Source organism: Delphinus delphis, chromosome 1 (assembly GCF_949987515.2).
Source record: "Delphinus delphis chromosome 1, mDelDel1.2, whole genome shotgun sequence".
Taxonomy (NCBI): Eukaryota; Metazoa; Chordata; class Mammalia; order Artiodactyla; family Delphinidae; genus Delphinus; species Delphinus delphis.
The window spans coordinates 110,980,302-110,994,068 of record NC_082683.1 but is presented as its reverse complement, the minus strand read 5'-3'; the positions used below and the strand labels follow the sequence as shown (position 1 = coordinate 110,994,068).

The 13,767-nt window shown below is 52.4% G+C and overlaps 1 protein-coding gene across 7 annotated transcripts in view; it reads right to left on the bottom strand.

The window, feature by feature from the left end:
• IL6R (interleukin 6 receptor) overlaps positions 1 to 12,911 on the bottom strand; it is a 55,622-nt gene extending 42,711 nt beyond the window's left edge. For 2 of the 7 annotated variants that reach the window (XR_009522060.1, XR_009522058.1), the window contains exon 1: positions 12,404 to 12,824. Coding sequence is in view for 5 of the 7 variants with exons in the window: in XM_060030660.1 (XP_059886643.1) it covers positions 12,404 to 12,488 (85 nt within the window). In the remaining 2 variants the exon portion in view is untranslated. Of the gene's footprint in view, positions 1 to 12,403; positions 12,827 to 12,895 lie in introns of those variants that run through there. The other 5 variants (XM_060030663.1, XM_060030662.1, XM_060030660.1 and 2 more) reach the window with 4 other exon arrangements.
• Positions 12,912 to 13,767: the final 856 nt, after the last annotated feature.

The following is a 13,767-nucleotide window of genomic DNA, read 5'->3' as shown; positions in this document are numbered from 1 at the left end:
CCTCCAACCCCAGCCTCCAGGACAGGAGCCAACAGTGCTTCCTCCTTCTGTTAATCTTCCAATCACCAGTGCCTGCCCCCCTCCACCCCGCCTCCCACCCCTTCCTGGCCTCCTAGTGCATCACAAAGCATCCCAGAGGCAGCAGAGAGGAGGAGGCACCGAAGGACTGTTGAGCCTCCTTTGTTCTTACCAAGGTCAATGTCAGATGCAGGGTGGCAGCACCCTACATCCCAGCTGCCTACGAAAAGGGATTGTGCAGAGGCCCAAAGCACCTCACTTGGGACTGAGAGCAGCAAAGTATCCCCTCCTGAAAACAAACCTCCCCAAATCTCCTCCTCAACTGTCTGGTCTTGTTTAGTCACTGACAACTAACTGGGTGGGGCTGGACTGACACCAAGATACACTCTTGTCTTGATTTGTCCTTTAACATAAAACACATCTCTAAGAGTGGCAGGCAGCCTGACATAGGGGGAGCAGCCCTGTGTTATCAGAAGACCCGAGTTCTATTCCTGGTCTTGCCACTGACTTGCAATGAGCCTTGGGCACATCACAGCCCCTGACAGAGCCCCACTCACCTTCTCTATGAGGTGAGGGTTCAGACTACAGTCTGAAGCTCCCTGCTGCCCCTGTTCCTGCCGTCTAGCATCTTATCACTCTGAATCACTAGCTCACAGAGGGCAGGAAGCATGTCTGTGTCTGTTTATCTCAGACAACAGCCCAGCTTGAAAATACAATTAATCTATGGACTTATTATTCTAATAGTCAATGACTTTTGGAGAAGGATGATGGCCAGGGCATCCCAGTGCCCTCAGACAGATGCATCTCCTTATCCCTAGAGAGCCCCAGGAGAGGGAAATTCCCATAACCTCCCTCGCCTCTCACTCCTCAAGGGGAAGAGAGTTTAGGTCCTAGTAACCTCTGGCAACCAAATCCACACCTCCCGGCCCAATGCTCACGCAATCCCACTCCCTGGGCCGCTGGGCCCCCCACCATGGTCGACACCTCTCGAGCCTGGGAACTTTGCAGTACGGCCCTGGGAAGTGAGGCTCTTCCCCCTTCCAGACCTAAGGTTGGGTGCCAGAAACCCAGACAGCTTTCTTGTTTTTCTACTTTTTTCCTTCTTCAAGTAAACTTGCAAATGTCAATAACCAGAGAAAAACACGCACACGGAGACACATATTTCTCAACTCTCTTGCAGCTTGTTGTTGTTCTTGCCAGCAAAAACAAGTTCAGCTTCCTGGACCCGTTTATGTAAGCGGTGAAGCAGCTGCCCAGTGCCACCGCAACACGGGTTTAGCTCACGCCTGCTAATCCCACCGCCCCGGTTTCTGAGCAGGGACAGTCGTCTGGGCTGGCAGCTGGGCCAGCTAGCAGCACAGGACGGCCTCCAGCCTCTGGGGCTGCAGAGACACAGGATCTCAGAAGCGGGTCACAGAGGAACCGCAGGGGCCCCTGTCAGCGGTAAAGACCCTGATCTGGAAGGAGGGAGCTGCTGAGAAGTCTCCAGGAGAAGAACGTGGGAACCTCATGTTCACAGGGAAACACATGCAGAATTTGACCCTATGGGGCCTAGAACGAGTCCCCAGTGTGCTCTGTCCCCTCTCCCTGCATCCCCATCTAAGGACTGAAACCAATGTCCTGACTTCCCAAGTAATAATAAACGTAACACTCAGCACCACCTACAGCATTTAGCAGGTGTCAGCGCTTTACCTAAGAGCCCTCCGCTCCTACAACAACCCTGCTATGGGGGAGGCTGGTCCCCGTTTCCGTGGAAGTTCAGAGAAGTTAAGGAACTGGCCCGAATTCACACAGCTAGTGAGGGAGGGAGTCTGCATCGGCTCCGGCTGAGTCTGGCCAAAGCCTCCCTCTCTCTGGGGGTCCAGGCGCATCCCCGTGTTCCAGCCCAGCCCCACTTCTCTGGGCTGCCCACCACCCTGCGTCTCCCCCTCTCTCCCAATTTCCCCTCCTCCTCCCTGTTCTCCTCAGGCCTTTCTACCCATCACAGAGGCTCAGGGAGGGGAGTCCTGGGGTTGAGGGGTCTGTGTGAAGGGGGAGCGAGCCTTTTCCCACGCAGCCCTGCCACACCAACTAGCCCCTCAGGGGCTCTCCCAGGAAACCGGGGGCCAAGTACCCTTGATCCTTCTCCTTCTACGCTACAGCAACAGCACTCTTGTGATGAGTTAGTTTAAAAGCGCCCCCCTCCCCGTCGGACTCCCAATCTCACACACTCACCAGATCGTCCACTCACTTCCCTAAAATCCCCAGAACGCCCTCCCCTGCGATTTAGGGTGGCCCCAGCCACCTCCTCTAACTCAGCTCCCAGCCCCACCTCCTCCACAGCCTGCTCCTCAGGTTGCTGACTCCTGCCCTCCTCTCCGTCTAATGTGTTTGTACTTCTGTACCTGCTCGTATTTGTCTTGTATTTGGTGGAGTCAGTATTTATCTTGGCATGGCCTTCCCCTCCATCCGCACCAGGGACTGTATACTTACTGCTTGGACGGAGGGTCTGGGAGGCTCCTTTGGACCATAAAAAGGTAACGCTGGCTGCTGACTCAGAGACCAGCACGTGTGACCAACTCCTCACAAGAAAAACATTCAATCCTCCCCTGGCAGCATCACAGATAATCAGCTGGCCCCGGGGCGGAAGGTCTGGCCTGGGTCACCTCTCAGAGATTATAAACTAATTAGAGGAAAAGATATCAAAGGAGGGCAAACAATTCAATTCCCCCACCCCCACCAAACCCCAAGCAGCAGATTGAGAAATAAAAAGAGTAAAGGCAAGACTAAGCAGGCCGGTAAGAAGGGCACATGGCCACAGGTGGACACAGATGGGACTTGGGTCCAGAAAGGGGCTAGGTTGGGGCTACAGCCACGGAGTGGGTGCTGATCTAAGAGTTGCTCTTCTAGGGCTATAAAGGCCCTTCAAGATGATTCAGCCAACCTGCCCATTTTTATAGATGAGGAGAACCAAGGCCCAGAAGTCTCACAGCCAGTGTGTGGTGTAGCCAGGACTGGAGCCCTGGGCCTTGGGACTCTGGGTCATGCTTGCCCAGAGTGCCTTCCCAGGAGCACAGCACAAAGGGTCCTGTCTTCCTGTCTCTGAACTTGGCCTTGGAGTCTAACCAGGAGCCTGACCCACATCAGGGTCTTTCCTGTGTTTGTGGAAGCAAAGGGGGGGGCAGGGTGCAGCACACACCTGATATCTGTTCCCCCTTCCCCATCCCAAACCATATCCACTCCCACCACCTGCCCCAGCTTCCACTCCTCCACCCCTTTAGATATGAGGAAGCAAAGCTAAAGATTTGAGAAGTCACAGAGTGGAGGTGTGGTAGGGAGTGACTAGAAGGGACACAGGAGAGCCTGCTGGGGCTGGTCATGTAGCTGAGTGGTGGTTACACGGCTATGCTCAGTTTGTGAAAATTCATCGGGCTGTTAAATTTATGCTGAGTGCACTCTCCCGTATGTATGTCACACTGCCATACACATTTTATAAAGCCCCTAAGTCCTCCTGCCTGAATTCAAGCCTACATTCTTCTCCTTACTCCCATGTACCATGAGCAGACACACACACACGCACACACTGGTCTAGCTTCATGTCACCATGAAGAAAGCAGCTCAGAATGGAAGAGCAGGCATATCTACCCTCAGTGAAACTGTGAAACCTGGTTTCCAGCTTTCCTGCCCCCAGCCTGTTCCCCTCATAAATAAGCCAGGCCAGGCCTACCATGTTTTGAGCTAGGGAGACTCAGCATTATAACTATGTCAGTGCTCCCTAAGTTATCTCTAAATTTTACTTGATCCTAATAAAAATACCAACAGGACTTTTTTTTCTTGGAAGTAGGCAAGCTGATTCTAAAGTTCAAACAGAAAAGTAAACAAGCAAGGATAGCCAGGAAAATTCTGAAAAAGCAGAGAACTGAGAGGAGGATTAGCCTTACCAAACTCTAAAGCATATTATAAAGCTATAGTTATTAAAACAGTGTGTGGTACTGACACATGAGTAGACAGACAAAACTATGGAGGAGACTAGAAAGTTCAGATGTAATAGTAACCAAAAATAGCTTTGTCTGCACTATTGAACTGTACCCTTTAAAATGGCTAAGATGACTGACCTCCCTGGTGGCGCAGTGGTTAAGAATCTGCCTGCCAATGCAGGAGACACGGGTTCGAGCCCTGGTCCAGGAAGATCCCACATGCCATGGGGCAACTAAGCCCGTGTGCCACAACTACTGAGCCTGCGCTCCAGAGCCCATGAGCCACAACTACTGAGCCCGTGTGCCACAACTACTGAAGCCTGTGCACCTAGAGCCCGTGCTCCGAAACAAGAGAAGCCACCACAGTGAGAAGCCCATGCACCGCCACAAAGAGTAGCCCCCGCTCTCCACAACTAGAGAAAGCCCGTGCGCAGCAAGAAAGACCCAATGCAGCCATAAATAAATAAATAAATAAATTTTATTTTAATAAAATAAAATGGCTAAGATGATAAATGTTATGCTTTTGTATCTTACTACAATTATTTTAAAATAGCTTGGTTTGAGTGTTGGCTATATAGAGGTGCTATTGTAAGCTTGCACATGGATGACCTAACTTGATCTTCCCAACAGCTTATCTTACAGAAGAGGAGGCTGGTTACATAGCTAATTAGGGGTAAGCCTAGATTCAAACCCAAGCAATCAGGCCTCAGAATTTGTGCTTTTTAACTACTAAATCTGCCGACAAGAAGTATAAACCCAAGTATATACAGTAATTTGGTAGATTTTAAAGGTGGCTTTTAAAATCAGTGGTGGAAAGATGGATTATTCAATAAACTATAAAAAAGGACATCAGGTGATAACTGGGGGAAGAAAAGTTAGAGCCATACCTCAGTCCATGATAAATTCAAAATGGATCAAACATTTAAATACAAAAAATTCTTAAAGACACCGGAAAAAAAAAATCTTTTCTTTACTCCCTCCCAAAAAGAATCTTTCAAGACAATCTTGGCATAGGGAAGATCTTATTAAGTATGATACAAAACGTACAAGTCATAAAAGAAACTGATAAACCCAACTACAATTTTTTTTAATACACAAAAACCAACCCCCACCCAAAAAAGACAAACGACAAACTAGAGAAAAATCTTCACAACTCATATCACAGAGGACTAAATTCTTTAATATATTAAGAGGAAAAAACCCAACAACCCAGTTTTTAAAAATGAGCAATGAATATGAACAGGCACTTCATAGAAACAGGTTACGCAATAGTCTCTTAAACATGGGAAAACCGGTATATTCACACTCAGATAAGATAAATGCAAATTAATTCCACACAGATGCCATCTCTGTGTAAATAGGAGTTTAATAACACATTTTCATCAGAACTGTGGGGACACAGGCATTCTCTCATTGCTGTGGGGAGTATGAACTGGTGCAACTTCCACTCTCACTCAAAAGTACAAATGCACATGGCCTTCGACCCACAGGTTCACCTTCAAGGAATTTATCCTGCGGATGTTCTTGAGCTCAGGCAACATGATGGATATGCAAAGTTACTCCCCAAAGCACTGTCTGTAATGGCAAGACAGGAAACAAGCCCAAAGCCAACGTCCATCAAAAGGAGACTGTGTAGGGACTTCCCTTGTGGTCCAGTGGCTAAGACTCCGCACTCCCAATGCAGGAGCCCCGGGCTTGATCCCTGGTCAGGGAACTAGATCCCACATGCTGCAACTAAAGATCCCACACGCGGCAAGGAAGATCCCACGTGCCGCAACTAAGATCCCGCGCAGCCAAATAAATAAAGATTTAAATATATTAAAAAAAAAAAAACTAAAAACTTAGCACTGGGCTTCCCTGGTGGCGCAGTGGTTGAGAGCCCGCCTGCCGATGCAGGGGACACGGGTTCGTGCCCCGGTCCGGGAAGATCCCACATGCCGCTGGGCGGCTAGGCCCGTGAGCCATGGCCGCTGAGCCTGCGCGTCTGGAGCCTGTGCTCCGCAACGGGAGAGGCCACAACAGTGAGAGGCCCGCATACCGCAAAAAAAAAAAAAAACTTAGCACTATTTTCAGGACATACCTAATCTCTCAAAAAATGTGAACAATTGTAATTATTATTCCCACTGCAGTAGTGGGTCTTTCCCCTTTTCTGTGAGAAAGTCTTCATGCTATAGCCTCCCCCTCTTCTCCCATCAAAATGGGGTCTTCAGATCAATAGCAGCTATCAAGCACCTGCTTTTGTTTGTTTCAGCCTCAAGACGTGTTGCTCTGCCTGGGCTTGGAGTGACTTGGCCCAAGGTCTGCTGGCTTGTTAAGTGGGTAGTCAAGAGACAGGCCTGGACTGTCTGACCCCTGAGCTGTTTTCTCTCTTTGCTGTCCCAGCTGCCTTGTTAAGAGACAGAGAAAGATCACTTACAGTGACATGTGGTTGCAAAACATTCCCCTGCCCCAAAGTGATATGAATGGATATGGGGGAGGAGGAGGTTACAGTGCAATGGCTTAAACATACACTGTGGCCTTAACTATTCTTCTTAAGAGAAGTACTGAAGAAGGACACTTCCTGGGGCAAAAGTAGGGCTGTCTTTGCCACACCAGTGCATATGGAGCTGGTGAGTCTGAGGACACTGAGAACAGAGACGATATCCTTGAAGTCACCATGCTTTGGGAAGGGTGGGAGTTGTGGGTGACACACGTGATACAGTGGAAAGAGCAAGGTTCAGAGCAAGGTCTGTCACTTCCTTGCTGTGCGACGTTGAGCAAGTTACTTAATCTCTCTGAGCCTCGGTTTCCTCTCACCTACTCAAGGACACTGCTTCAGCGATTCTCACCTCTCTGTCAATTTTTGTTCTCTACTAGATCATTTCCACCAGCAAGCAAACATGCTGAGATTTCAGTTTTTTGTTTTGTTTTTTTTTTTTTTTGCGGTACACAGGCCTCTCACTGTTGTAGCCTCTGCCGTTGCGGAGCACAGGCTCCGGATGCACAGGCTCAGCGGCCATGGCTCACGGGCCCAGCCGCCCCACGACATGTGGGATCTTCCCGGACCGGGGCACGAACCCGTGTCCCCTGCATTGGCAGGCGGACTCTCAACCACTGCGCCACCAGGGAAGCCCTTTCAGTCATTTTTTTAAAAATTCTTTTCATGACCCCACTTCTCCAGCCAACGAACAGTCCATTTCTTTTCTCCCCTTTACGGCTAAAATCCTCCGAAGAGTAGCCTCTACCACCCGGCTCCAGTTTCCCTCCTCCTGCTCTCTCTGCAAACCACTCCTGTCAGCCTTAGGCCTTCACCATTTCGCCGAAACTCCTAACATCAAGTCAGGGTCACCAGTGGCCTGCGTGTAGCTAAGTCCACTGGTTAGGTTGTCCTCTTGCCTCTCAGCAGCGTTTGACACCACTCACTGCTTCTGCCTCTTGACGCACTGTCCTCACTGGATTTTCTGGACAACAACTCTCCTGGCTCTCCTCCTGCTTCATTGGTCTCACCTTCTCAGTCTCCTCCTCCTTTTCCAGCCTGAGAAGGTTGGAGTGTTCCAGGGCTCAGCCCGGGGCCTCGTCTCTTCTCCATCTACACTTTCGCCCTCGGTGATCTCAGCCACTCTCAAGGCTTGAAATAATATCTGCCATCAGTCGACTCCCAAATTCATACCTCAACTCAGTCCTCATTCCCAAACTCTGGACTCCGTACCCAGCTCGTCAGCATCTTCTCACCTTGTCCAATAGAAAGCTCAGTTTCAACGTGTCTGAACTGACCTCCTGATCTCCCCCTAGCAAGACCTGCTGTCCTACAGTCTACCGCAGCGATGCACTGCCCTCAGACTCCTCTCACACACGGCTGCTGTGAAGAGTAAATGAGGTCACAGATGCAAAGAGCCCAGCACGGTTCTGTGTACAGTCGTCACTCAGTATGGTAACGGTCGTTGTAACCATCACGTAGAGAGAGAAAACCAGAGGATGCTTTTCGGGGAAGGAAGTTGGGAGGTGGAGGGAAACTGAGCACAGGTGCTGGGAGACAACCTGGATGCAGGGCCTCAGGGGGCACACTCCTAAGAGCAGAGCCAGAGGGCAGAGCTGGCGGGGGCAGGTAGGAGTGAGGTGCAGCTAGAAGTCAGGCCAAACCCAGGACCGTGCCAGAAAAGCCCCTGACTATGCCAGAGACTTTGGACCTTTTTTGGATCTCAAGTGCATAAGAGAGTAAAGCACACAGATGACCCAAAAGAAACTCCCCAGGGCTTCACCAAACAGAGTCTAAGAGTTAAAAGCCTCTTTTTTGCCGTCTTCCTCTTGCCACTCCAGTCCTCAAGGATTCTCTTCCAAAGACAGATACCTCAATGACAGTTAGCAACAGGACATTTAGCATTTCCCTGTCCAGCTGGAGTCTAAGGGGCCCCATGGCTGAGGCCTGGTCTCCCCAGAGACAACCCCAAGCTTCACCAGGGCAGAGGGCACCCGTGTGTCCCCACAGAGCCCTCCGCTCCAGAACCCAACAGGCCCTCAGGTAGGACCAGATTGCTAAAGAGGAGGCAGGAATTTTCCTGCGCAAGATGGGAGTATAAGGAATCCCTAAATATTTTTATATTTCTTCAGGCCTTCATGCAAGCATCATCTTCTTGGTGAGAACTTCCCTGGCCTCCCCTCGAAAAGATCAATTCTACATCCTCCTCAACATGTACGCAGTTCCCAGCTCCCGCCCTTGCTTTATTTTTCCTCCTTAGTCACTATCATACTATATATTTAATTAACATCCCCAGTAAAACGAAGCCGCAGTGAGCCAGGGATTTTTGGCTCTTTGGTTCACTGCTGTGTCCTCAGCTCTTAGAATAGTGCTTGGAACATCGGAGGAGCTCAAAATATTTTTTTCAAATGAGTAAGTTATCAGCTACGCGCATTTAAGCATTTGCTCTGTGCTAGAGACCTCCCTATACACTCTGTAGTACCTTACTTAGGGCATTTCATCGTCATAACAACTCTGCAAGGTAGTATATGAATTATTTCTATTTTCCAGATGAGAACAGTGAGTCTCTGAGAAGTAAAATCCCTCACCCAAGCTCACGTTATTTCTCCATGGCAGGGCCAGGCAGAGATCTGTCTGGCTCCAAAACCTTAACCATTACCTGTGCGGGATGAGCTGTGTTCAGGTGGAGAGAAGGTCCAGAGAGAGATAAAGGAAGAAGCAACAGAAAACCTCTGGAAGAAACTGTTTAGCACTCGAGACCAGCGCTGTCCAGTAGACCTTTCTGCAATGATCGCGAAATGCTCTATACCTGCGCTGTCAAATACGGTAGCCAAGTGTGACTAGCGCAACTAAGGCACTACATTTTAAATCTGATTTCATTTTAATTAATTTAAATTCAAATAGCCATACTTAGTAAATGGCTACCATATTCGAGAGAACAGCTCTAGACCTTTAAGACTGACCTGGAAAAGCCCAGATTTGGTGACGGGCACGCTCTGGCTCACAGGTGGGCCGGTGGCACGCAGGCCTGGTGGGACAGGAGAAGCGGAGGGGAATTGACAGCAGTGAGCACCGGGGTGGCTTTGTGTCATCCTTACAAACACCCTCTAAGGGGAGGATTTGTTAACCCAGTCCGCAGAGGGAGACGCGGAGGGTCAGAGATGAGATATGCAGTGAGGGTCCACGTGCCGCTGTCTCAGGGTCTTGGTCCATGCCCCCTTCTCCGACACCTTGTCCTTGGGTAGCTGGTACCCAGCGGGACAGGTCAGAGGGTTTCTCAGTCCCTCTTAGGGATTTAACCTTGACCATTTTCAAGCTCCTTTTAAGGTAGACTCAGGGCGGCTGATCCCAGGGCTTCACAGGACTCAATAAATGTTTGCTGCAATGAGTAAACAAGAGGCAGAGCTAAAGTGGGGAGAGATTTCTGGCAACTAGAAGCCCAGTGGGGGAGGGCCCTCCTTCAGTTCCTCAATCACACCACTTAGCCAGTCATCCTCAAACTTGCGAATCACAAGGGGTGCTTGTCGAAAAGGACGTTTCCTGAGCCTCACTTCCAGACATTTCTCTTCAGTAAATCTGGGGTGGGGGCCAAGAATCAGCATTTTTGTCACGCACCCAACCCCCACCCCCAGTGCATGTGGCACACCTGCACACACACACACCAATTCTGATTCAAACAGATCCAGAACTACCCTTTTAAGAAATACTGGTTTAGGGTGAGACTAGGAATGCAGGTAGACATTGGGGGCAGAAAGAGGTTGCTGTAAAGGGAAGTTCAGAGGCTGAGACAGGACTCTGAGAGATTTAAAGGTGTACGTGTTTGTTTTGCACACCGTCTTGCATTGCAGATCATGGAAGGAACCTGAGTCACCGAGGTCCAGGCCTTCCACACCCAACACCTACGTCCCAGCTAATCCAGGCCCCTAGACGGCGATTCACCTGAGTGGCCCTGCCAGCTCTCGGACGTGTGGGCAGAGGCTGATCCCAAGGAAAGTGGGCCCACAGCGCGGAGGGCCAGCGGATTTCCCCTCTAAACTAACTCCAGCCTCTGCTACCCCTCTCAGCCCCTTACTTCTCCAAAGCAAGGCATCTCACAGTCATTTGCTCCATGCTTCCTGTACAATGTCTTTATTTTTGCTCTCAAGTTTGTGGGCTGAGTCTCTGTGGGTGTGGGAGGGGAGATGGGTATTTTCTACTTCTCTGCATTTTCCTTCTGAACTGCGAGGGCTTTCACTTCCTCCCCAAACTCTCAGTTCTGCCTTTCACAGCCTGTCCACGCCTTGAGACCCCTTGGCTCGTCCCACCTGAGCACCAGGAAAATGGAGAACTGGCTGCAACCGGCTGCCCTCGCAGTACCTTGCAGCCACTTAGGAGCAAAAGAAAGCAGCAGCTACAGCAGTAACCTCCCTGCGGCAGGTGCCCTGGGGTGTGGTGTGAATAGCAACACAGGCAGGCAGGGAAGCCTTGTGCCCTCCTGGGCGACCCAGGCCTCACCCCTGCCTTGCCTCCCTCTGATAAAACAGTGGGCAAACCCAGGCTTTCCCTTCCCTTGGCCTCTTCTGCCCAGCACTCAGCCAGCCAGGGGTGACTCTCATCTTGGCCCCCAAACACCCCCAGCTCTGCCTGCTGGGCTAAGGATCTACCACCCCCGAGCACAGGGCCATGGAGGGGTGGGCCCCCACCAACTAGGCCTGACAACTTCCCATCCCAACCTCTCTGAACCTCAGCCTCCTCTTTGGAACAAAGTATTATTTAGATCCAGTGGAGAATTAGAAGACGTGTGTAAAGCCTAGGTGGCCTCAATCAACAATGGCTGTTACTGGCAGGGGTTATAAATGTGTGCTGAGAAAAAGAATCCCTTTACTTTCCTCTCCCAAGCACGAGGAACACAACCATTCAGAAGGCAAAGGGACCTGCAGGCACACCAGCCCCTGGCTCTCTCCAGCAGGGAGGGGTCAGGCTGAGGGTGTTCACCCAGGGTAGGAGCGCCGTGCGGTCTCGCAGTGAAAGCCAGAGCCACCGTCTCCCCAGCCATCTGTTCCCAGAAGCCTGCCGGCTGCCCCCTTGGTTTTCCACTGTGTCCTCAAAGAAGCCCTCAGACCCTAAAATAAACCTCTGGAGAAGCAGTTGCCCAGCTCCTCTAGAGGAGAGCCTAGACGCGCAGCTGGGCATGCCGCCAGAGTCCAGAGAAAGGACTAGCGGCCAAAGGCACACTACAGTCCACAGGAGCAACAAGTGCCCCGTGCCCTCTGCCTCACCCCTCCTCTCGTCTGAAAGTGGAGTCCAGTGCGTGCCAGCCTCAAGACGTCCCAATCCCTGGCCAACCTCCCCACTTGGCTTAAATTCCCAGGGCTGAGGCACACGGCTTGCTAGAGCTGGTGTCTGCCTAAGGGAGTGCGGGCAGCGGGCAGCGGGAGGGTCCGTGACTCAGCGCCCATGATGTCACTCCCTTCACAGTCAAGGCACTGTCATCCACACATAAACCCGGGGGGCTGAGGGGAGAGCCAGGCGGGATGCCTTCCCCAAAGCTGAGGGGCAAGGGGGGCGCTGGTACAAAGGACGCCCCGGGCAGGAACTCCACCCCGCGAGGGCATCTCCTTTTAAAGTAAGCCGGGCCGCAGTTGTGTAAGGACTCCTGGGGCACTGGGAAGGAGACAAGAGAATCAGGTTTCTGAGAACACACCAAGTCCTGTACGCAGACCGCAGGGAGCTACCCGGCCGCAGGGCAGTCACGGGGAAAGCGCGCCCGGCCAAAGGCGCGGGACGCAGCAGGGGGCGCGCGAGCGAGCGCCCGCCACCGGACAGCTGGGTCAGCCCGGTGCCTCACCTCGTGCCGCGGGAACCTAAGCTAACCCCGGACAAGGGGAGCCGTCACCGCTCCGGCCTCCCTCCGCCGCCCCGCGTCTGCGGCGCCCACAGCGGTTCCCTCACCCGCCAGCTGCTCCAGCCCTCCAGATGCGCCCGGAGCCCTTACCCAGCGCGGGGCAGCCCCCCGGGGCCAGCGCCGTCCCGGGCGTCGCAAGCAGGGCGGTCAGCAGCGCGCAGCGGACGGCCAGCATGCTTCCTCCTCGGCTAATGCCCCATGGTCCCAGAGAGGCGGGCGGACGGGCGGACGCGCGGGTCGGGAGCGGGCGGCCGGGGCGGGGCGGGGCGGCGGGCGGGCTTAAGCCCCGAGGGCAGCCCCCATCCCCTGGGGGCCCGCGATCTGCACGCACGGCGAGTCCCCGATCCCCGCGCCGCTCTCGGCTCGGCTCCCTCTGGCCAGGCTCCGTGTCAGTGCGACTTCCCACTTACACATGACTCAGAGCAGCGGACGGTCCTGGCAAAGCAAGAAAACATTTGAGGAACTCGCACTGGAGCTGTCTCTCGGCCGTTCCAGGGTGCTGTTACGAAAGCCGAAGCGGATGGCGCAACAGCCCCGCGCACCGGCCGAGCGGAGGGGTGGCTTCCTGCCGCAGCGCCGCACCTGAGCCGCGAGGGCACGATCCCCGAACCCGGCGGGGGCGAGCTCAGCCGGCGGCCCTCCTCCCGACTTCTGTTGATCAGAGCAGGGGAATCAAACACCACTGGCTCGGTTTTGATTTTTGGTTTCGTGACCAGGATTACTCTGTGAAAGGAGCACCTGGCGAGCCCTGGAGGAGGCGATGTGCCTTTTACCGTTACAGTAAAGCGGTGCTGGGCAGCCCTTTCTGACCCTTGGAATCACCTGGGAGCCCTGAAAACCATCGATGCCTGGGTCCCACCCCCAGACATTCTGATTTAATGGATCTGGGATGAGGCTTGGGCATCAGGGGACTCACTACTGTAAAGGTACCTTCTCTCTCCGTGCCTGTCTGTTCCTTGCAGCACGGGCAGGGAGAAGGTTTGGACTTTGGAAGCAGATAAAGACCTGGGTTCCCATCCAGACCTCCACCTACTGTCTCTGTGACTTCTGTTGAAATCCCTCGAGTTTCCTCATCTGTCAGATATAAGAAAGTCTATAGTGGTCGGGATGTTTATGAAGATACCGTGGCTGTGAAGCTCTATACACATGACACAGGGTCCAGACCACAGGTGCTCAATCGATGTCAAAACATGCATGTCCGCCCTCCTGATCTGACAGACAGAAACTGGTGCTTGGCTTTCAGAAGCAACCACAACCAGCTCTTGAAAGAGCTCACCAAGATTCCCCAAGGAGCCTGAAGCCGACAGGGTGGCCTCAGAGCCGAGTTTGGAGGGAGCGCAAAGTGCGGAAATAAGGTCTCAGCTAAAAAGTTTCTGGCCCAGCAACTGCTAATTAGAATGTGCTTTTCCACTTTGGGCTTCAGACTGATCCTAACCAGGATCCAGGTTCCTGGG